General features: G+C 47.9%; 1 protein-coding gene and 1 long non-coding RNA gene across 7 annotated transcripts in view; both read left to right on the forward strand.

Moving 5' to 3' along the window:
- USP10 (ubiquitin specific peptidase 10) overlaps positions 1 to 5725 on the forward strand; it is an 80891-nt gene extending 75166 nt beyond the window's left edge. For 5 of the 6 annotated variants that reach the window (XM_077987032.1, XM_077987031.1, XM_077987033.1 and 2 more), the window contains 2 exons: positions 818 to 883; positions 4698 to 5725. In XM_077987032.1, coding sequence (XP_077843158.1) covers positions 818 to 883; positions 4698 to 4885 — 254 coding nt within the window. In that variant the 3' untranslated portion in view covers positions 4886 to 5725. Of the gene's footprint in view, positions 1 to 387; positions 884 to 4697 lie in introns of all 6 variants that reach the window. The other variant, XR_013412273.1, reaches the window with a different exon arrangement.
- Positions 5726 to 11354: 5629 nt separating this feature from the next.
- LOC144338304 (uncharacterized) lies at positions 11355 to 13892 on the forward strand. The gene is made up of 2 exons (XR_013412301.1): positions 11355 to 11432; positions 13068 to 13892. It is a non-coding gene; the product is annotated as an uncharacterized LOC144338304 (long non-coding RNA).
- The last annotated feature ends 7161 nt before the right edge of the window (positions 13893 to 21053 follow it).

The raw sequence follows: 21053 nt of genomic DNA on the forward strand, positions 1-21053 counted from the left end.
GGACTCTTGTGTCCATGTAAGTGGTACTTCTGCATGCAGTAAGAGCAGGGAGTTCGCACCTCGTAGTAGCTGGTAGACTGGTTCCTATTTGGAGAAATCGTGTTGCTGTTCTTTAATTGAAGTTTTTTTGTTTGTTTTTTGTTTTTCTTCAAGACGGAGTCTTGCTCTGTCACCCAGACTGGAGTGCAGTGGCGTGATCTCAGCTCGCTGCAGTGTCCGCCTCCCATGTTCAGGTGATTCTCCTGCCTCAGCCTCCTGAGTAGCTGAGACAACAGCCACGTGCCACCACGCCTGGCTAATTTTTTTTGTATTTTTAGTAGAGATGGGGTTTCACTCTGTTAGCCAGGATGGCCTCGATCTCCTGACCTCGTGATCTGCCCGCCTCAGCCTCCCAAAGTGCTGGGATTACAGGCGTAAGCCACCGTGCCCAGCCTATAATTGAAGTTTTATGATCTGACTCATGTAAAATATTTTAATTATTGGATGTTTCATAACTCTTTTGTTTTTAAGTCAGCAGCGTTTTTCTTTTCCATTTTGTGGAGCACCTGCTTTTAAGGGGCCTCCTGCAGGAGCATCACAGCCTCGACCATTGCTCCTGTTTCTTCAGAGGCTGGCTGCGCATTTTGTGTCCTGCTACATCACATGGCTCATCTTCCTCATGAGTCAATTTTTATGCAACTAAAGGGATGAAGTGTTGTTTTGTTCCTGGTCTGACAGGCGGTTTCCTTGCTGGGGAGAATGTTGTTAGCCATTTTTTGCTGCTGTTACCCTGAGCCTTTCTAAAAGTGCTTCAAGCCATTGATATTTTGTTTTCCAGAACTGCTTTCTCCAGGGGTTAAAAATAAGAATTTTAAATGCCACAGAACCTATCGGCTCTTTGCAGGTGAGTAAATTTGTACAACATTACTTCTTCAGTAAAACACTGATGAAAGGGATTATATGTGGGCACAATTTTGCTGAAACACAACTTAGCATAGCGACCAGATGCTCTGCTTAGGTATCCTGTGGCCTTGTGAGTCAGGGAGTCGTGTGAGAGTTTTACCTGAAACTCTGCGTAGATGACGGATTATCATCTTGGCCCTGAGGAGAGATAGCAGAAGGCCTTGCTCAAAGTGAACATTTCTGTCTTTGAGTCAGAGGAGGGAGTTTCAGGCTCCCAGGCTGGCTGTTTGAGAATGTGACCTCTCCCTGCTGCGCTTGTGGCGCCTGTGGGTGGCAGTGCTGTGGAGTTTCCACGACACCTGGTCTCCCGGCCAGGTTAGGCGAGCGCGCCCCCAGCCAGTGATCCCTGCGTCCTCCTCCATAGATATTGTTAGGGCCGCTTGAGAGGGTGGGCCCAATTACACAAGCCCCTCGGCGGCCAGGCCCCCCAGTCGCTCATGAGAAATCTCCCAAGAGGGCGAATGGCACCCCCTGTTCCCTCATGGGTGGGCTTTGAGACCTCTTCTGTCTCCTGGCTTAGGCTCCCTGCAGTATCAGTTTTTCTTCCACACCTTCCCTTTCCATTCTGTCTTCCCTTCTATCCTCCTCTCTCTTTTATAGCCTCGTTTTTTATGCCTCTGAGTCTTTGCCTCTTTGGATCGTTGCTGTTTGCGCACTTCCGTTGGCTTCCCAGGCTGATTACATGTTTCTGGCTTCTGTGTCTTTCCTCCTCTGGTGTGGCCTTTGGTGAGCTGTTTGTGTCGTAACATAACACTGCCATTTATTGACCTTCACACATGTATGGAACCTCTTCCCAAGCTATCATTCTTTTATTCCTTACATGTGTCCTCGAAGATGGAAGGTGGGATCCCCATTTTATAAAAAAATCAACCAGAACTCAAGGAAAAAACTCACCACTCTGGCCTGCAGTGGCAGAGCGGGCTTCATGCTCCTTTCTGCCTCAGCTCACACCCAGTGTTTTAGGAAGTTTGGCCAGGGGTGAGGGCCAGGGGTGAGGGCCCCAGGGGTGGGGGCCGGGGGTGAGGGTCCCAGGAGTGAGGGCCCCAGGGGTGAGGGGCCCAGGGGTTAGGGCCCCAGGGGGTGAGGGGCCCATGGGTGAGGGCCCCAGGGGTAAGGGGCCTGGGGTCGGGGCCAGGGGTGAGGGCCCAGTGGGTGAGGGGGCCAGGGGTGAGGGCCGCAGGGGTGAGGGCCCAGTGGGTGAGGCTCAGAGCCACACTAGAAGGGGCCAGGCTTCTCTCTCTTTCTCTCACTATTCACTCTTCCTTTTGACTCTCTTTCCTTTTCTCCCCTGATCACAATTCCTCCTCAACTTGCTGGGTCTCAGACAGGATGGCCATGGGCACCACGCGCTCCTGGGTGTCTCCAGCCCTGTCCGTCCGCTGCCTGGAATGGAAAGTCTGAGTCCTCAGACTCTGCAGCCAGCCAGTATCCAGCCTGGCTCCCTCGAGTCTGGCACCCAGGTCCCAGTGGGTGGCCAGCAGTTTCTCTGCCTTCTCCCTGCACCTCTTCCCCTGGGGGCTCTTGTGGGGAACATCACTGGGCAGGGGCAGGGGCTGGGGATTGCTCGTCTCCTGGTCAGGGCCCCAGTGTGAGCACACACACCCTGCTCCCCCACTCTGCAACCTGCCATGCCCCAGGACCCCAGGACCTCAGGACCTGGGCCTGGGTTGCTCTCCCCTGCCATCCTGAATCCTCAACCCCAACCCATTCTTTTTTGAGATGCAGTTTCACTCCGTTGCCCAGGCTGGAATGCAGTGGCACAATCTCCATTCATTGTAACCTCCGCCGCCCGGATTCAAGTGATTCTTGTGCCTCAGCCTCCCCAGTAGCCGGATTACACCACATCCAGCCAATTTTTGTATTTTGAATAAAGACGGGGTTTTGCTATTGGCCAGGCTGGAAGCATATTCTGATCTTGGAAATGAGGTCACTGGACTGGTTAGAATTACCTATAGAATGAGCAGAGGAACACTTTTTAAGAACTGCTATGATGGTGGCGCCCAGGAGAAGCAATCTCACACACAAACTTTTCAGCCGGTTCTCAGCGCTCCTGTCAGGCGGGCTTGCAGGTGTGAGTGACACATGGCTTAGCCCAGGCTAGTTATCTGGGCTGCTGCTTACGAAACTAGAATGGTGACATGCAGTCCCCCCTTGAAATTTTAGAATGGAGATGTCTTGTGGGAAAGACAAATTAGTAAAACCCCCAAGTCCTGCAAATTCTACTGACAGTTGCTTTGAAACAAAACTCTTAGCCCAGTCAGTTAGGTCTGTGAGGTGAAGATCCAGGACGGAAGTCTCAAAGTGAACTTGGGATCTGGGGGACATGCTGCTGTCATGAGTGCTTCCTGCCCTTTCACAGGATGGCTGTGACTTGTGCAGTACGGGATGAAGCTGTGCCCTTGGATTGACTCTGTCGCTGGCTTTCCACTGTATAGGCCCCACAGTCTTGCTATCCCTGTGCTATTCCGTGTCTTCCGGGGTCCCTGCACAGAGGATTTCTTTGTGCAGAGCCCAGGAGTCTGACTGGTGGCCTCAGTCGTAAGCACTGTCCTCTAGCCAGCCAAGGTCCCTGGCCCAGAGAGGACTCAGGCCTCCTGCCGTCATTTAGCCCCTCCACGTGACAGCTGCAACTAGGACCTGGTGATGTTTGACCTTGTTTTAGTGCTGAAATTTCCTAGCAGCGAAGTCTTACGCCTCTCCTGGTTCCTGTTCTTTTGTGCCACTGATGGCGGACGCAGCTTAGCAGGCTTCCCTGTCATTCCTCCTGAAATGCCGCCGGACTGCCGCCTTCCCCAGGCTGATGTCTGCTGCTGGCCAGGCAGACCTCAGCCCCTCTGCTCCATAGAAGTGGAGGATGTGGCTGTCTTTTAATGTTTTCATGACATCTTCTAACGGATTTTTTTTTTAGGCCTTTGACTAAGGCTTCTTGGTTATAGGATCTTTTTAAAAAGTAAATAGCAAGTTGTGTGTGTGTGTGTTCTGTTAAAACATTATTATAGAAAAATGGAAAAATTTTTTAAAAGTAAATGCGTAACTACCAGCACTATCTCCACAGTGCCCCACCACAGCTCCACGCCCAAGCGACCGTGATTAGCAGTCCCAGTGTCCCTCCTGCCGTGTGGGCCCGCACAGGGAGATTGTGTCTCATGTCGTTGGGATAAATGGGCCACGGAAGGCCTAAGGACCTTGTTTTCTCATTTAATATACCACAAGTATATTCCTGCATCACCATTCTTAATCTATTCCATGAAAAAATAAATCGTGTTATTTTAATATAATTTACTCCTCAGTCATTTCTTCTAGTGGCCATTAAGGTTTTCCATTTTTTCACTGTTATAAATGACATCATAATCTCTGTCCAAGATTCAGATAATCTCTTCAGGACAGTCTAGAATTAGATCAGCCGAATCCAAGGGCATGAACCAGGTCTCTAAGTCTGTACAGCTGATGGCTGTGTAGGAGTGTCTTTGTGAGGTGTGGGACATTTTAAACATGTCGTTAATACGTGTACATGCACACATGTGTATCTGTCTGACTTACCCTTACCTTGCAGTTACAGAAAAGTTTTTATGATGGATTGCTTGCATGTTTGAATTGAAATAGCATCGGTTTGTGTGATGACGTGTCTCTGTCCCACCTGCTTTGGAGAGGGGCTTCACACATAAGATGCATCCCTGGAGGGAAGTCGGCAGAGACCTGTGGTGATGTGTGTGCAATGCTGTTCTCACTCTGCCGCCTGCTGGGCTCTCTTGCAGTGGTCTACCATCACGGCAACAGTGCGACGGGCGGCCATTACACTACAGACGTCTTCCAGATCGGTCTGAATGGCTGGCTGCGCATCGATGACCAGACAGTCAAGGTGATCAGCCAGTACCAGGTGGTGAAACCAACTGCTGAACGCACAGCCTACCTCCTGTATTACCGCCGAGTGGACCTGCTCTAAACCCTCTGTGCGCTGTGTGTGCGCCCAGTGCCCGCCTCGTAGGACGCCACCTCACACTCACTTCCCGCCTCTCTTTAGTGGCTCTTTAGAGAGAAACTCTGTCTCCCTTTGCAAAAGTGGGCTAGAATGAAAAGGAGATGCCTTGGGGTTCGTGCACAACATAGTTTCTGTTGACTCTAACTTCCAAATCAAAATCACTTGGTTGAAACAGACTGTCGCTTGATTTTAGAAAATCCACAAAAACCCATATTTCTGAAATAATGCTGATTCCTGAGATAAGAAAGCGGATTTGATCCCCAGTCTCATTGCTTAGTAGAATAAATCCTGCACCAGCAACAACACTTGTAAATTTGTGAAAATGAATTTTATCTTTCCTTAAAAAAGAAATTTTTTAATCCATCACACTTTTCTTCCCTACCCTTTAGTTTTTGATAAATGATAAAAATGAGCCAGTTATCAAAGAAGAACTAGTTCTTACTTCAAAAGAAAAATAAACATAAAAAATAAGTTGCTGGTTCCTAACAGGAAAAATTTTAATAATTGTGTGGAGAGAAACTGCTTACATACACATTGCAGATCAAATATTTGGAGTTAAAATGTTAGTCTACATAGATGGGTGATTGTAACTTTATTGCCATTAAAAGATTTCAAATCGCATTCATGCTTCTGTGTACACATAATGAAAACTGGGCAAATAATGAAGATCTCTCCTTCAGTCTGCTCTGTTTAATTCTGCTGTCTGCTCTTCTCTGATGCTGCGTCCCTAATTGTACACAGTTTAGTGATATCTAGGAGTATAAAGTTGTCGCCCATCAATAAAAATCACAAAGTTGGTTTAAAGGTGTGCGTGTTTCTTTGTATGCGAATGCCTTTTCGGGTAACTGGAATTCACGGGGGCACGAGTTTGCCTCCAGAATTAAAACCCACCCTTCAGTCAGCTCGACGTGTTTGTGGAAGCTGAACCACCACTCGGGTTATGTTTGTTTAGTGTTTTCAAATGGATTAAGTAGTGATTTGGGTAAATGAGTTTTGACTCTTCGATTGGCAGAAAGGAGGAGGTTTTTCCCCTTCCCCTCCTCATCCCTTGTATCTATAGCCCGGCATTTTCAGTATCACCGAAATAGTTGCTGTAGATGAAGGCTAAACCTTCTTCAATTGAGTGCCACTGGGGTGGCTTAGCGATGCCTCCAGACGCCACCCTCAGTAGTGGGAAGGAAGCCTGAGACGCAAGACATGGAGAGAGGGACGTCATGTGAGAGGGTGCCTGTGCTCCGGCTTCTGGCCCTGTGTGGGTGATTGATTGTAGTGTCCTGAGATCTACAGAGAAGGGGTTTTAATGTGGTCGGAGCCTTTCAAGTTCTTCCTCTTACCATCTGGTGTTTTTAATTGTAGCCTGGTGCCACCCTAGGTGCAGAGATTCCTAAACTTACTGTACAAGTGTCTGTCTAACCTACTTACACTTTGTAATTCTCTTTTGATTTGCTTGGCTGAATTATAAGTCATATTGAGAGGTGAAGCCAGCTGGACTTCTGGGTCCAGCGGGACTTGAAGAACTTTTCTGTCTTACAAGAGGATTATAAAACGCACCAATCAGCACTCTGTAGCTAGGATTGTAAAACGCACCAGTCAGCGCTCCGTAACTAGCAATAGGTTTGTAAAATGCACCAATCAGCACTCTAGCTAGCAAGAGATTTGTAAAATGCACCAATCGTGCTGTGTAAAACGTACCAATCAGCAGGAGTCTAAAAGTAGCCAATCGCGGGGAGGATTGAAAAAAGGGCACTCTGATAGGACAAAAACAGAACATGAGAGGGGACAAGGGAATAAAAGCTGGCCACCCCAGCAACCGTTTGGGTTCCCTTCCGTGCTGTGGAAGCTTCGTTCTTTTGCTCTTCACAATAAATCTTAACTGCTGCTCACTCTTTGGGTCCGTGCCTTCTTTAAGAGCTGTAACACCACGAAGGTCTGCCGCTTCATTCCTGAAGTCAGAGCACGAACCCACCGGAAGGAACCAACTCTGGACCCAATATTGTAATTAGCTTCTCATTAAAATAATGTACAGTTCCCATGGAAGCCAGATTAACTTTGGGGCAACCACGCACACCAGCAGCAATAAGCCCGGGAAAAGATAAAACCCATCCTAAAGCACTTGGTTGAATGTGTATGTTGTGATGCTTGACCCAGCTCTGGCCCTCTGTCCTTGGTGGCTTATTCATCCTCACTCTGCCCCCAGCTTCCATGACTGGTGTTGATCATTCACCCTCCACAGTATAAAGTGACTTTGTCACTGCCGTGTCCCATGTGTGTGAGATTGAGTGTCCTCTCTGGAAAGGGGCCTTCCGATCTGGGAAAGCCTTTGCACAGGAAGCTGGAACGAGAGGCCAAACAAAGCATGTAGTTTTTAGGTCCACCAACCTGCTTGTAAGTCTTAAAAGCTGTCCGGTATATTCAGATAGAAGATTTCTCTCAGATGTCGTTCAGTGGTTTCTCCAGCATCTTTCATTTGCTAAGATACGTATTTTATCAGTCCCAAAATAAGTTGGAAATGATTGCGCTCTAAAATTCCCTTTGAGGCCGGGCGCGGTGGCTCAAGCCTGTAATCCCAGCACTTTGGGAGGCCGAGACGGGCGGATCACGAGGTCAGGAGATCGAGACCATCCTGGCTAACACGGTGAAACCCCGTCTCTACTAAAAAATACAAAAAACTAGCCGGGCGAGGTGGTGGGCGCCTGTAGTCCCGGCTACTCGGGAGGCTGAGGCAGGAGAATGGCGTGAAAACCCGGGAGGCGGAGCTTGCAGTGAGCTGAGATCCGGCCACTGCACTCCACCCTGGGCGACATAGCGAGACTCCGTCTCAAAATAAATAAATAAATAAATAAAATAAAATAAAATAAAATAAAATAAAATTCCCTTTGAAAGCTCCCAAGTCCCTTTGAAGAGTGATTAGAGATTCACTCCAATGGGACATTGCCGTATGCTGGTCTGCCGGTGAAAGCTGGCAATAACACATCTGCTCTGAGGGGTGCTGCCCTGTCTGGTGTACCTGGCCTTTTAAATTCAACTCCCTGGTAGCCAGCAAAGGGCTCCTCTGTTAACCCATCTATGCTGATAGAAAAATGCAAGCTAGCACTAGCGAGACAGCCTGCAAAACCCCTGTGTTGGTTTGGGCTGTTAGAACAAAAATACCATAGTCTGAGTGGCTTAGACAACAAACATTTATTTCTCACAGTTCTAGAGGCTAGAAGTCCAAGAACAGACGCCAGCAGACCTGTCTGGGGAAGGCCTGGAGACAGCCACTTTCTCACTGTGTCTGCACAGGGCAGAGTGAGCCCTCGTCTGTTTCTCTTACAAGGACACTCATCCCACCATGGGCCTCCACCTTCGCGATTTCATCTACACCTAAAAGGCCCCACGTCCTAGTATTCCACTGGGGGTTCGGGCTTCAGAGATGAATACCGGGGGGGACACAAACAGAGCTCATAACCTCATGCCGCCTGACTCCTGAGATTGTATTTGTGATGAACATGTGGCTGCCCACCACGTCTTTTTTTTTTTGCTCAGGCAGGATCAGCACACGCCCAGCCACAGACAGGAAAGCCCAGAGCAGGGCAGAATATGGTCCTTCAAGTGAATAATTGGCCCAGGGATACAGAATTAGGTGATTCTAGCAAATCCAGACATTTTCTAGGGTTCCAAGTTAATTGCGGGTCTGTCCCTGTTAGCTATTCTTGAGCTTTTGCACTCAACTTGTGATGGTTAATACTGAGTGTCAACTTGGTTGGACTGAAGGATGCAAAGTCTTGTTTCTGGGTATGTCTGTGAGGGTGTTGCCAAGGAGATGAACATTTGAGTCAGTGGGCTGGGGAAGGCAGACCCGCCCTCAATCTGGGTGGGTACCATCTAATAATCAGCTGCCAGCGTGGCCAGAATAAAAGCAGGCAGAAGAATGTGGAAAGACTAGACTAGTCTTCTGGCCTCCATCTTTCTCCTATGCTGGATGCTTCCTGCCCTTGAACATCGGACTCCACGTTCTTCAGCTGTGGGACTGGGACTGGCTTTCTTGCTCCTCAGCTTGCAGATGGCCTATTGTGGGACCTCATCTTGTGAGTCAATACTCCTTAATAAACTCCCCTTTATATATACATCTGTCCCTCTAGAGAACGATAACACACAACTTTTCTATTTTATGTTGCAACGTTTAATGTTTTTGTAAGTTTCGTGGGACTGTTTCCTAACTTTAGGTTATTTACTTTGGGAACTTCGCTCATTAACCTTGGTGCTGAGGCTACAAACTTAGTGATTTTCCTTCATTATCATTTAACATGTCTTTGTAGGTGGCATTTAAATCAAAGTGAATGGTTACCTTTTTAGTATGTTATAGGGAGATTTTCCTTGCTTTTGTCGGTTGTTGCCAACAAGACTTGGAAGTTCTCTTACAGGGAAGATGTCATGAAGTTTACCTGATTGGTGTGTTATTTGTCCACTAGCCAAGAAAGTGCAAGCCACGGTGGGTTTGAGGCAGGATGAAGACTGGAGGTCATTTCAGTCTCCATCGGTGTAACTATGATTCAGCTGCCCGAGTGGCTCACAGTGGCATTCTGCTTTCATTTCTCTCTCTCTTTTTTTTTTTTTTTTTTTTGAGATGGAGTTTTGCCTTCGTTGCCCAGGCTGGAGAGCAGCGGCGTAGTCTCAGCTCATTACAATCTCCACCACCCAGGTTCAAGTGATTGTCCTGCATACGCCACCACACCTGGCTAATTTTGTATTTTTAGTAGAGACGAGGTTTCACCATGTTGGTCAGGCTGGTCTTGAACTCCCAACCTCAGGTGATCCACCTGCCTCGGCCGCCCACTGTGCTGGGATTACAGGCGTAAGCCCCCGCGCCCGGCCCCTGCTTTCATTGCTCGACGTCATTGGTCATCCCGTGCCCGTCTAATGTGCGGGCAATGTGAGCAGGAACTTTGCAGCCAGCAAAGGCATCATCTTAGAATGTCTTTTATTTGGTGACGTTTCTGATTATTGCTGTCATAGACTGCTTATACTTGACCAGGCCAACTGGTTACAAAGTGACAAGCACAGTCCAAGTCAGTGGCTTTTGAACTATGGGAAATAACCCAATAAACCAGTGAGCTGAGCTCGTATTGTACAGCCAACTCATGTTCATGAGTCAATGCGAATGAGTAAGTTGTGGCAGTGTGGACACAGCAGTCTGTTGGCTTCATTTCTCTTGGGAAGTGCTGAGTCCATCAAAAGAACCAAAAACAGCAAGAGAGACAGAAGATTCACAGTTTTTCTGGTACTTCTCTGGCTCAAGAAGGAAAAATATCTTGTTGACTGAGCCTAGTGAAGACAGTATCGTTATACCAATTTCCTGAGGGTCAGTGGACTTAAAAGAGATTAGACAAAAATGTTATTGTTTTTAAAATCCATGTCTAGCAAGACCATGTGGTAATAGCCAACTCTACACAAAGTGTTACGTTTTTTCTTATTGTATTTTATTTTATTTGTTTATTTATTTATTTTTTGAGACAGAGTCTTGCTCTTGTTGCCCAGGCTGGAGTGCAATGGCACAGTCTCGACTCACTGCAACCTCCGCCCTCCGGGTTCAAGCGATTCTCTTTCCTCAGCCTCCCAAGTAGCTGGGATTACAGGCACCTGCCACCACACCCAGATAATTTTTATATTTTTAGTAGAGACGGGGTTTCGCCATGTTGGCCAGGCTGATCTTGAACTCCTGACCTCGTGATCCACCCACCTCAGCCTCCCAAAGTGCTGGGATTACGGGCGTGAGCCACTGAGGCCGGCATGTTTTTCTTTTAAAATCAGTCATAGCAAAAGTCACCGAGCAGACACTGATCTGCCCTCTTCAGACATTTTCTCTGCTTCCTAGGAATAGTTTTTTTTGTGTGTGTGTTTGTTTGTTTGTTTTAGTGTTACTCATCTTTTAGACTGGCTGTTCCCATCTTATTGACACCTTTTGGGGAAAAATTAACTTGCTCGAAAACGAAATGCACCCGATAGCATCTGCTGGCCTAACCTCATGGTGATGTTCCTTTAAAGAATACACAGATGAACAAGTGACCAAATGTTTCATTCTCTTTTCTGATTGTTTCTCTCCCTTTCCTCATCCCCCACCTCAACAAGACATGTTACATCATTTTAAGTAGCAAGTGTACATTTTTTCCAGTGGGATTTAAATTGTACGTTTGCTTCTTGGTCATACATGCGTTTTGTTTCACAGATTCAGTCGTGTCTCCTGTTGTACTGTGGTCAGGATAAGGGATCATTTGCTAGGCACTGATTTGCTGAACACAGTAGTATTTGGTCGAGTGGCCTTTCCTTGGAAACAACTGGCAAGTAAGCAGACCTGTAAATCACTGTACTGTATTTGCAGTAAAGGGAATTCACACAGTGCTTGCTGCTGTGGTATCTGCAAAGTATTTTATTTGACTCTGGGATTTCACACAGTGATATGCTTAAGATATTTTTATGTAAAAACTTTTCTTTTTTTTTTAAGACAGAGTCTCACTCTGTAGCCCAGGCTGGAGTGCGGTGGTGTGATCTTGGCTCACTGCAACCTCAGCCTCCCCAGTAGGTGGGATTAGAGGTGCATGCCACCACAGCCAGCTAATTTTTGTATTTTTAGTAGAGATGGGGTTTCACCATTTTGGCCAGGATGGTCTTGAACACCTGGCCTCAAGGAATCCGCGCACCTCGAGCTCCCACAGTGCTGGGATTACAGGTGTGAGCCACCGCTGACGGCCTATAAAAACTTATCACTTTCGTTTTCTCATAGACTCCCATTTAAGTCCTTGATGTGTTTTGGGGAAAGTGGTTATTGTTTGGTTTCCTAATAACGAAAACATTAGGGTAGCTTCATTTATGCTGCCTGTTTCAAGCCAATACGCTGCTCAGCTGTGTTTGTGTATTTGAAAAGGCCCCCGATAGGAACTTTCTGAGGGGTGCCTGTGTTGTTGGCACCTTTGAGAACTAGACAAAATCTAACTCTCTGTCTTTCTATTTTTTCTTTTTCTCCTATTCTTTGGTTTTGTTTTTTAACATCTTAACCCCTCTGGAGCGTGTTATGGTTTATGGGATCAGGCCACATGCCCAGGTTTTCAAGGTATAGCCTTGGGTTTCTTGGGTTGGGTCTAATAAACCTGACCTCAGACTTCCCACGTGTCCTTCAAAGAAAGCAATTATTTTTGCCTATTTTCTGAGTATGTAGGTCCTCTCTATTTGATTTAACAAAATAATTCTTCCTCTGCTTTTTTTTTTTTTTTTTTTTTTGAGACAGAGTCTCGCTTAGTCGCCCAGGCTGGAGTGCAGTGGCACGATCTCGGCTCACTGCAAGCTCCGCCTCCCGGGTTCACGCCATTCTCCTGCCTCAGCCTCCCGAGTAGCTGGGACTACAGGCGCCCGCCGCCTCGCCCGGCTAGTTTTTTGCATTTTTAGTAGAGACGGGGTTTCACAGTGTTAGCCAGGATGGTCTCGATCTCCTGACCTTGTGATCCGCCCGCCTCGGCCTCCCAAAGTGCTGGGATTACAGGCGTGAGCCACCGCGCCCGGCCTTCCTCTGCTTTAAAAGACTGAAAGCTGCCCGGTCAGGTGCCGATTGACTTCCAGATCTGAGGACCCCGTCTCCGCCTCATTCCTCCTGTTTCCATCAGAAGGCACGGGTCCAGGACTCAGCACCGCCGACCTGTCTATCCCTGTCTGCACAGGTAACCACTTATTTATTGCTGCTTAAAGTAGAGCTTCTGATACCCGTGGGGCTGGCAAGAGACCCTGACATTCTAGTCTTATTTTATCACACACAGTTTACTCCTGGGCTCTGCGGAGAGAAGTCAGCACCTCAATTTTCCATTGAAATATGCGCCCTTGGCATCCTGGAAGGTGAGCAGTGCCCCCTTAGGGCTAATACAGTGACATAAAATGTGTCATAGTTTTGGCCGTGAGATGGCTCACGCCTGTAATCCCCACACTTTGGGTGGCCAAGGCAGGCCGACTGCCTGAACTCAGGAGTTGGAGTCCAGCCTGGCCAACATGGTGAAACCCCGTCTCTACTAAAAGTACAAAAATTAGCCAGGCATGGTGGCATGCACCTGTAGTCCCAGCTACTCGGGAGACCGAGGCTGGAAAATCACTTGAACCCAGGAGGCGGAGGTTGCAGTGAGCTGAGATTGCACCATTACACTCCAGCCTGGGTGACAGAGCGACACTTGGTCTAAAAAAAAAAAAAAAGAATTGTCGTATTTTTGAAAAAGTAGATTAGCTTTGCAATGAGTCAAGTTCACTCTCTAGGAAGATATCCCTGTTTCCTGTGTTTTCAAACGCTCCCTGCCACACTGGGAGGACACGCCACACAGCGCCGGAGTGCGGTCTTCAGTGGGACCGTCTGCTGTGACCAAAAGAAGGATGCAGCTGGGCCTGCTGCCACGACTGGGGTCTCAGACCTGGAGTGTGTCCATGCATATAGATGTTGAGCCACAGGGGCCAGCAGCCCACAGCAGCACCCTCGGTGACCACCCTTAGGGTGTTCCTGCATGCTTCCCCCGCAGCACCTCCCTCCAGGTTTCCTGCCTCCATCCCCTCTCCAGCACACTCCCCCTCTGGCTCGAGGTTTGGCACCTTTCATTTGAGAGACATTAACAGCGAACACACAGGGCTTTCTGCAGGCCAGGCCTGCTTCTGAGCTCTTGCCAGGCATTTGGTCCTCTGCCAAGCACATGCATAGTTTCTGTCTACATTGTGCAGTTAGGGACTTGGCACCTGCCCAGCACCTGTGCTTGGGGCCCCTCCTCTGTGCTGTGGGCAGGTGTTCACACCCTTTCATACCCGGTTTCTGCTCCCTGCAGCCCACTCTGCTTGACGAGGTCATCGCGGGTGCTTAGGAGTAAACTAGAATGGCAGACAGAGCCCAGTGGATATTGCAGAGAAACAGAAGGAAGAAGATGTGTATGAACGCCTCAGTGCTTGTAGCATTAAAGCAAAAAAAAAAAAAAAATAGAGCAAAGTAGCACAATGATTATACAGTGGGGTGCCTGCATTCCAACCTCACCTGCTGCGAACCAGCCACGTGACCTTGGACAGGTGGCCCGGTGCCTCCTCTGGGTAGCAGCTGGGAGTGGCACTGGCACCCAGGCCCAGGGATAGGAGTAAGCAAGGTAGCAGGTGTGATCCATTAGCACAGCTGATGCTCAGTCGCGGTGGCCCTGGCAATCCTCAGAGGGCCCCCGCCATGCCTGGGAGAGGAGGGGCTACAGTCCATGCCCAGTGACTGCACCACCTGCCTGACACCACAGCGTCCACTCTGGCAGATGCGACACCATGCCCAGTGAGGTCTGAGCAGGGACCCTCAGCGGTGGGCCCACAGGTGCACATGAGTGACGACCACAGCTGCCCGCTGGTCGTGCCCTCCTGGGCAGGAAGCACACCGGGAACCCTGGCAGAGCAGGCCTTAGGGAGCACCCAGGAGGGCCTGGGGCTGGGGCCTCGATTCTGGGCAGCCAGCCTTCGGGACCTTGGTCACGCACCTGCCTGGACCTGTGCCCCCACCTGCCCCATCCCTTGTTAGAATCCCAGCCCTCCTGGCTGTTCGGGTACTCTGATCAAGCCAGACAGTGCTAGTTCAGCATTGAGATAGTGTGTTGTGTCTGGTCAGGGACCACCAGGGTAGAGAGACGTTCACTCCTAAGTTCCCACTGAAAAATAGCACGAGGGTATTGAGCAACCGGGTAAAGACTGTTCCAGAACCAGTTAACCCAGAGGAGCTAGGAAGCCTTTCCCTCCGCTGTCTTCCTTTCACTCAGACACGTCCTCCAGAGCTGGCTGCATGCGCATTCCCTCTGCTTTCCTGGAAGTCCCCTCCTTTCCATCTTCAATGGGACTTTTAAAAAAACTCACAGTCACTAGTGCACAAGAAGAACCATTCAAAGCCGGCATCCAACCTCAGATTTGGAGCAACCTAAGATTTGTTTGCAAAGGAATAGAACGATAAAGCTTCAACCCTCCCACATTTGTAACGGAGAAGAAAACACACACTTCATTTGGTAAATACAGCAAACAACTGAAAGTATGCTCTGACTCCGTATTGAGGCCAGTTAGGGAATGGAAAGGGTGAGGCTAAGCAGGTAAAGGAAATGGAAGAGAAGGTCAGGAGAAGGAAAATGTGAGCTAGGCAGGCGACTCGCGCCTATAATCCCAGCACTCTGGAAGCCCAAGGCAGGAGGATCATTTGAGCCCAGGAGTTTGACACCAGCCTGGGTGACATAAAGAGACTTTGTCTCTACTAAAAAAAAAAAAAAAAATTAAAAACAGTAATAAAAGGAAAATGTAGAGGGGAGAAGCAACTGAGAAGAGAGGGGAGAGTGAGAAAGAATGAGCAGGGAGGTGGAGGAGGTGAGGGTGGCTTCGTTCTGGCCTCGTCTTCCCAGGGAGACAGCCCTGTGGCGATGCCGGGCCACGATGCCACGCTGTTCTTGGTCATTACCAGCCCCTGAAATCAACATCCTCACTCTAGCCCTCTTATCTCTGCTGGGAGTGGGTCTCTATTTCTTTTCTGCAATTTACATTTAAAGCAAAGTTTATCCTGGAATTCTGAAGGTTTCGGTGTTGAGATATGGTTTGCATTTTAGAAATGAATTTTGGAAACGTGAAGGTGTCTGCGGCTTGAAAGCCCGTTTGCCGTTCACAAGCTGTATGGCTCAGGCCTTCCGTGCCTGAAGGTTACACAGAAAACCCACCTTGACTTTGACTTCGGAGTCTTTTCCTCCTTAAGCCAAATCTGTTTCAGCATTCTGGTCTCGTTAATTCTCATGGTGACAGTATATAATATGAGTCAAACAGAAAAGAAAATTCACTGAAAGAAAATGAGAATAAGGCCGGGCCTCATTACGCCTGTAATCCCAGCACTTTGGGAGGCCGAGGCGGGCAGATCACCTGAGGTCAGGAGTTCGAGACCAGCCTGGCCAACGTGGTGAAACCCCGTCTCTATGAAAAATACAAAAATTAGCCAGGAGTGGTGGCACACGCCTGTAATCCCAGCTATTCTGGAGGCTGAGGCAGGAAAATCTCTTGAACCTGGGAGGCTGAGGTTGCAGTGAGCTAAGATTGTGCCACTGCACTCCAGCCTGGGCAACAGAGCAGGACTCCATCTCAAAAAAAAAAAAAAGAAAGAAAGAAAGAAAGAAAGAAAAAGAAAATGAGAATAAATACGCAGCCATTCCACCTCTTGGGTCAAAGCTTCCAAATTTGCTTTTTCTCCAAGGAGTGGCAGCCACAGCAAAACATCTTCTGCAGTGTCTGGCCAGGGCGTTACTCTCCAGCCTGGTTTTGCCCTGGACTAGACTGAGTCAGGTCGTGCTTGGAACGCAAGCACAAACCACGGTCAGCTCCTCGAGACTGACCCACTGGCCCACTGAGCAGATGAGCCCCTGGGTCTCTGGACGCTGCCCAGTTGTTGACATCCTGAGGCAGGTTTGCGGCTGATGGAGCAACAGGGATGGGCTGGGCCCGGCACCTTTTTCACGGAAATGATGAGCTCTCGATGGCAGTGATGCCAGAGCCCATAAAGCCTCGGGCGCCCGTCAATGCTGCTGCCTGCGTGTGCTCGCTCACCGCGACGGCGGCGGGCTGCAGGAAGTTGTGAAAGAGCCAAGTGTCTACCATGAGTCTGCATGTTCATATGGTTCAGATTTGCCTTGGAATCCCCGCGAGCCAAACCCTTTCATTTCACTTAGTAAAAGGGATGCATTGACTCAGATGTTCTGTCCTATTTAAATGAGAGGGGCGCGGGAGGTGATGGAACACAAAACCATGAGCCACGGCTTTGCTGGGGAATGCTCTGGATCTGGGGTGTGAGAGAGAGAGAGAGAGTGTGTGTGTGTGTGTGTGTGTAGCAAAGTGCACAAATCGCACGTGTACACCTCAGTGGCTTTTTACACATTTAGACGTGTGTGAGCGTATAGAGCATTTCCACACCCCAAAGGCCCCGAGCTCCCTCCCTCCCACTCTCCCCGTCCCTGATGCTAACCTGACCCCTGCTGTCATACATCAGCTTCTCAGCCCCGGCACTGTTGATTGACATTTGGGGCCAATAATTCTATGAGGTGGTGGCTGTCGTGTGCACTGTAGGATGTTTCCTGTGTCCCTGGCCCCGACCTACTAGATACTAGACGCACCCACCCCCTCCATCGTGACAACCGAACATGTCTCCAGACATTGCCAAATACACCCTGGGGACACAGTCACCCTGGCTGAGAACCACGGCGTGGATCACTGTGACTTCCGCACTTCCTCTCCGTGGCATCGCACGATACCATGTGTCCTGCCCTCCGTGTCCTTCTCTCTGCGCTGCTTCTCTGAAATCCCTCCAGCAGTGGCGGGTGCCAGGAGTTAGTTTTGCTTTCTCACTTCAGAGTAATGTTGCATTTTATGGACATGCCACGATGTACTTGTCTATTCCACTGCTGATGGCATCTGTTGTTTGCAGTTAGGGCTGTTAAGAGCGTTCTCAGTGTGCCTTGTGGAGGGCTTGTGTCCTCTTTCTCTTGGGTGCATCCTCCTGAGTGGAGCTGCGGGGTCCCAGGCAGGCGCCTGTTAGCAGGAGTGGCCACGATTGCACAGTGCTCCCAATTCCGCTCCCACACAGGCCCCCTGAGAGTCAGGGAGCTTCTGTCACATTTTAAATGCTGCAGGATTAATGCAAACTTTCTGATGTGCTTCAAGTTGCTCTGTATTGAAATGGACTAGAGGGGATTTAAGCTCACAGACATATATCCAGATAATGCTATCTTCACTAATAAACTATTCTCAAAACAGCAGGTCCTTGCAATTCTGAACTAGATAAAGGCCTTTCCTTTCCGGCTACTCATTGAGTCATCAGGTGCCTGGCTGACAGCTGACGCTAAGCCTTCACACTTAACAAAGTCTCTGGGTGCCCCTCAGGCTTTAACATGAGGGTCCATGGCAGAATTAATCACGAAACCCCACCTCTCATTTCAGCTGCCCTGAACGGCAATTCCCAAAATGCAGGGGGAAAAGAAGACTGGAAGGAAATGTCCTGGTCTAAAATATCACCAAAAGTTGTCTTTGTTTTCTTTATCTATTTATTTTATTATTTATTTATTTTGTTTAAGACAGAGTCTGTCTCTCCCAGGCTGGAGTGCAATGGCCTGATCTCAGCTCACTGCAACCTCCGCTTCTCAGGTTCAAGCAATTCTCCTGCCTCAGCCTCCTGAGTAGCTGGGATTGCAGGCGCCCGCCACCACACCCGCCTAATTTTTATAATTTTAGTAGAGATGGGGTTTCACCATATTGGCCAGGCTGGTCTCGAACTCGTGATCTCAAGTGATCTGCCTGCTTCGGCTTCCCAAAGTGCTGGGATTACAGGCATGAGCTCGGCCTCCAAGGGTTGTCTTTGTGGGATTGTCTGCCCTTCATCTGTTTGTCTGTGTATTGCCAGTTTTCTGCAATGGACAGTTTTTACGTTTTAAATGGGAGACTCTTTTTTCCTTCTGTGTCTCCATGCAAGTCCAGAGACGCCGGCGTCATGTCTCTCTCCCATCCTCCACTTCTCTGAAGACCAAAGGTCCCGGGTTCTCTGAGGCCTGTGCCTGGGCCTTGTTGCAACCCAGCAGGCTTATCTTGATTCCAGTAATTGAGAGGCACATTTGCCAAGTTTATATACCCTCTTGAAACTCAAGTACTGGTTTGCGGATTAATGTGAGATTCAGTTGCATGCACTTGAAATGCAAGCATCTAATTCCACGTGTAAAATACAGAGCCACAGACCTCTTGGGCATCACATGCCATTCCATTCAGATGAGCGCAGCAAAAGCAGACTGTAACCCCTAAGATTAAATTCTCCTTTCAATACTCACGGGTTTCCAGCTTCAGGGGAAAATATGTCTGGGAAAAATATCTTGGGGTTTCATCAAACTCTTGGAAAATAATCTGAAAACATTTTTCCAAACCCTCCACGGCTCCAGCCTGAATCCTAATTGATAGTTAATAACTACATCTACAGAAGCCTTCTCACTCTATCACGATTACCATAAGGTTCAAGAGACATCCAGGTCTGGAGTACTGAGAGTGAAGCAAGGATCTCGGGATCACCAAGCATCTGGTCTGGCCGAGGTCTTTACCACACAAACAAGCTTTTTTTCACCCCCAGAAATACTTGCCCCAAGTCCACTGTTAACCATTACCAGAATCAGATCTTGTTCCAGTTGCAAGTTCATGTATTCGTTCATCAAACACTTATTGAGCCCCAACTCTGTGCCGGGCGTTGCCTGTAGTTGTAGGGAGATCAAAAATGAACAGAGGTGAGAATTTTGACAGCTCTTGTCTTAAAGAGTTTGCAGCCAGTGGGAGAAAGCAAGACGTTGGGAACTGGGATAAGGCAGGGGTGCTCCGAGTCACAGAACAGAGCCCTGGTCTGGCAGAGCCCAGAGGAGGGTCTGGCTGGGCAGAAAAATGAAAAATCATTTTTTCTAGTCTAGGTCCTTTGCCTTTCCACATTAATTTTTACTATCTACAAAAAGTCATGCTGGAATTTTGACTAGAATTGTGTTAAACCTCTGCATCAATTTGGGGATAATTTATAGCATAGTTATATTTGAGCCCTCCAATCCATAAACACAGTATATCTCTGTTTTTAGGTCTTTGATTTCTTTTGTCAGCATTTTGATAAAGCATACAGATCATCCTCGAGTTTCGTTAGATTTATGCCTGAGTATTTCATTTTTGGAGAGCTATTGTAAATGGGGTTAACATTTTTATCATTTATCTATTTTTGATTGCTAGTATATAGAAATATGATTGATTTTTTTCATCTGTTGGCCTTATGTCCTGAGATCTTGTTAAACTCATTATTTCAATAAGTTTTTGTTTGTTAATTTGGAGAGTGTCTTGAGCCTCGGAGTTTGAGGCCACAGTGAGTGGTGCCACTGCACCCCAGCCTGGGCAAGAGAGTGAGACTCTGTCTCTAAAAAAAAAAAAGTAAAAAATAAAATAAATTTATAAAAATTTTAAAAATCAATCAATGTAATCCATCATATTAACAGTCTGTCATCCAGACTGGAGTGCAGTGGTGTAATCACAGCTGGTTGTAGCCTCAACTTCCTGGGTTTAAGCAATCCTCCCACCTCAGCCTCCTGAGTAACTGAGACCACAGGCACACACCTCCATGCTCAGCTAATTTTTTTTTTTTGTAGAGATGGGAGTCTCACCATGTTGCCCAGGCTGGTCTCGAACTCCTGAGCTCTAGTGATCCGCCTGCCTCAGCCTCCCAAAGTGCTGAAATTACATGTGTGAGCCACTGCACCCAGCCCAGCCTAAGCTTTTAAATAGTTTCCTTAAGATTTTCTGCACAGAGAATTATGTTATATGCAAATAAGGACAGTTTTATTATTTCCTTTCAGGTCCATATGCCTTGGATTTCTTATTTCTTGTTACAGTTCATTGACTAGGCCTCCAGATAAGATGTGGACTGGGAATGGTAAGAGTTTATAAATTGTCTTTTCATTACCTCAAGGGAAGCATTCTCTTTGCCCATGAAGTCAGTCTGATGCTAGCCGTGGAGTTTTTGTGGATACCCTTTATAAGATTAGGGAAGCCGGGCACAGTGATACAGGCCTGTAATCCCAGCACTTTGGGAGGCCAAGGCAGGTGGATCACCTGAGGTCAGGAGTTCAAGACCAGCCTGGCCAACATGGTGAAACCCCATCACTACTAAATTAGAAAAAATTAGCCGGATGTGGTGGCAGGCACCTGTAATCCCAGCTACTCAGGAGGCTGAGGCAGGAGAATTGCTTGAACCCAGGAGGAGAAGTCGTAGTGAGCTGAGATCATGCCACTGCACTCTAGCCTGGGTGACAAGAGTGAAACTCTGTCTCAAAAAAAAAAAAAAAAAAGATTAAGGAAATGGCCTTCTGCTCTTGTTCTACCCTGGTTTTCTGAGAGTTTTTATCATGAATGGATGTTGAACTTTGTCAGATGTTTTTTCTGCATCAATTGGTATGATCATGTGGTTTTTCTTATTCAGTCTGTGAGTACAATGTATTACACCGATTTTTTTATTTTTATAAATTTATTTTATTTTTTAATTTTTGTTAGAGACAGTCTCACTGTCGCCCAGACTGGAGTGCAGTGGCACCACTTACTG

The sequence above is a fragment of the Macaca mulatta genome, chromosome 20 (genome assembly GCF_049350105.2).
Source record: "Macaca mulatta isolate MMU2019108-1 chromosome 20, T2T-MMU8v2.0, whole genome shotgun sequence".
Classification (NCBI taxonomy): domain Eukaryota; kingdom Metazoa; phylum Chordata; class Mammalia; order Primates; family Cercopithecidae; genus Macaca; species Macaca mulatta.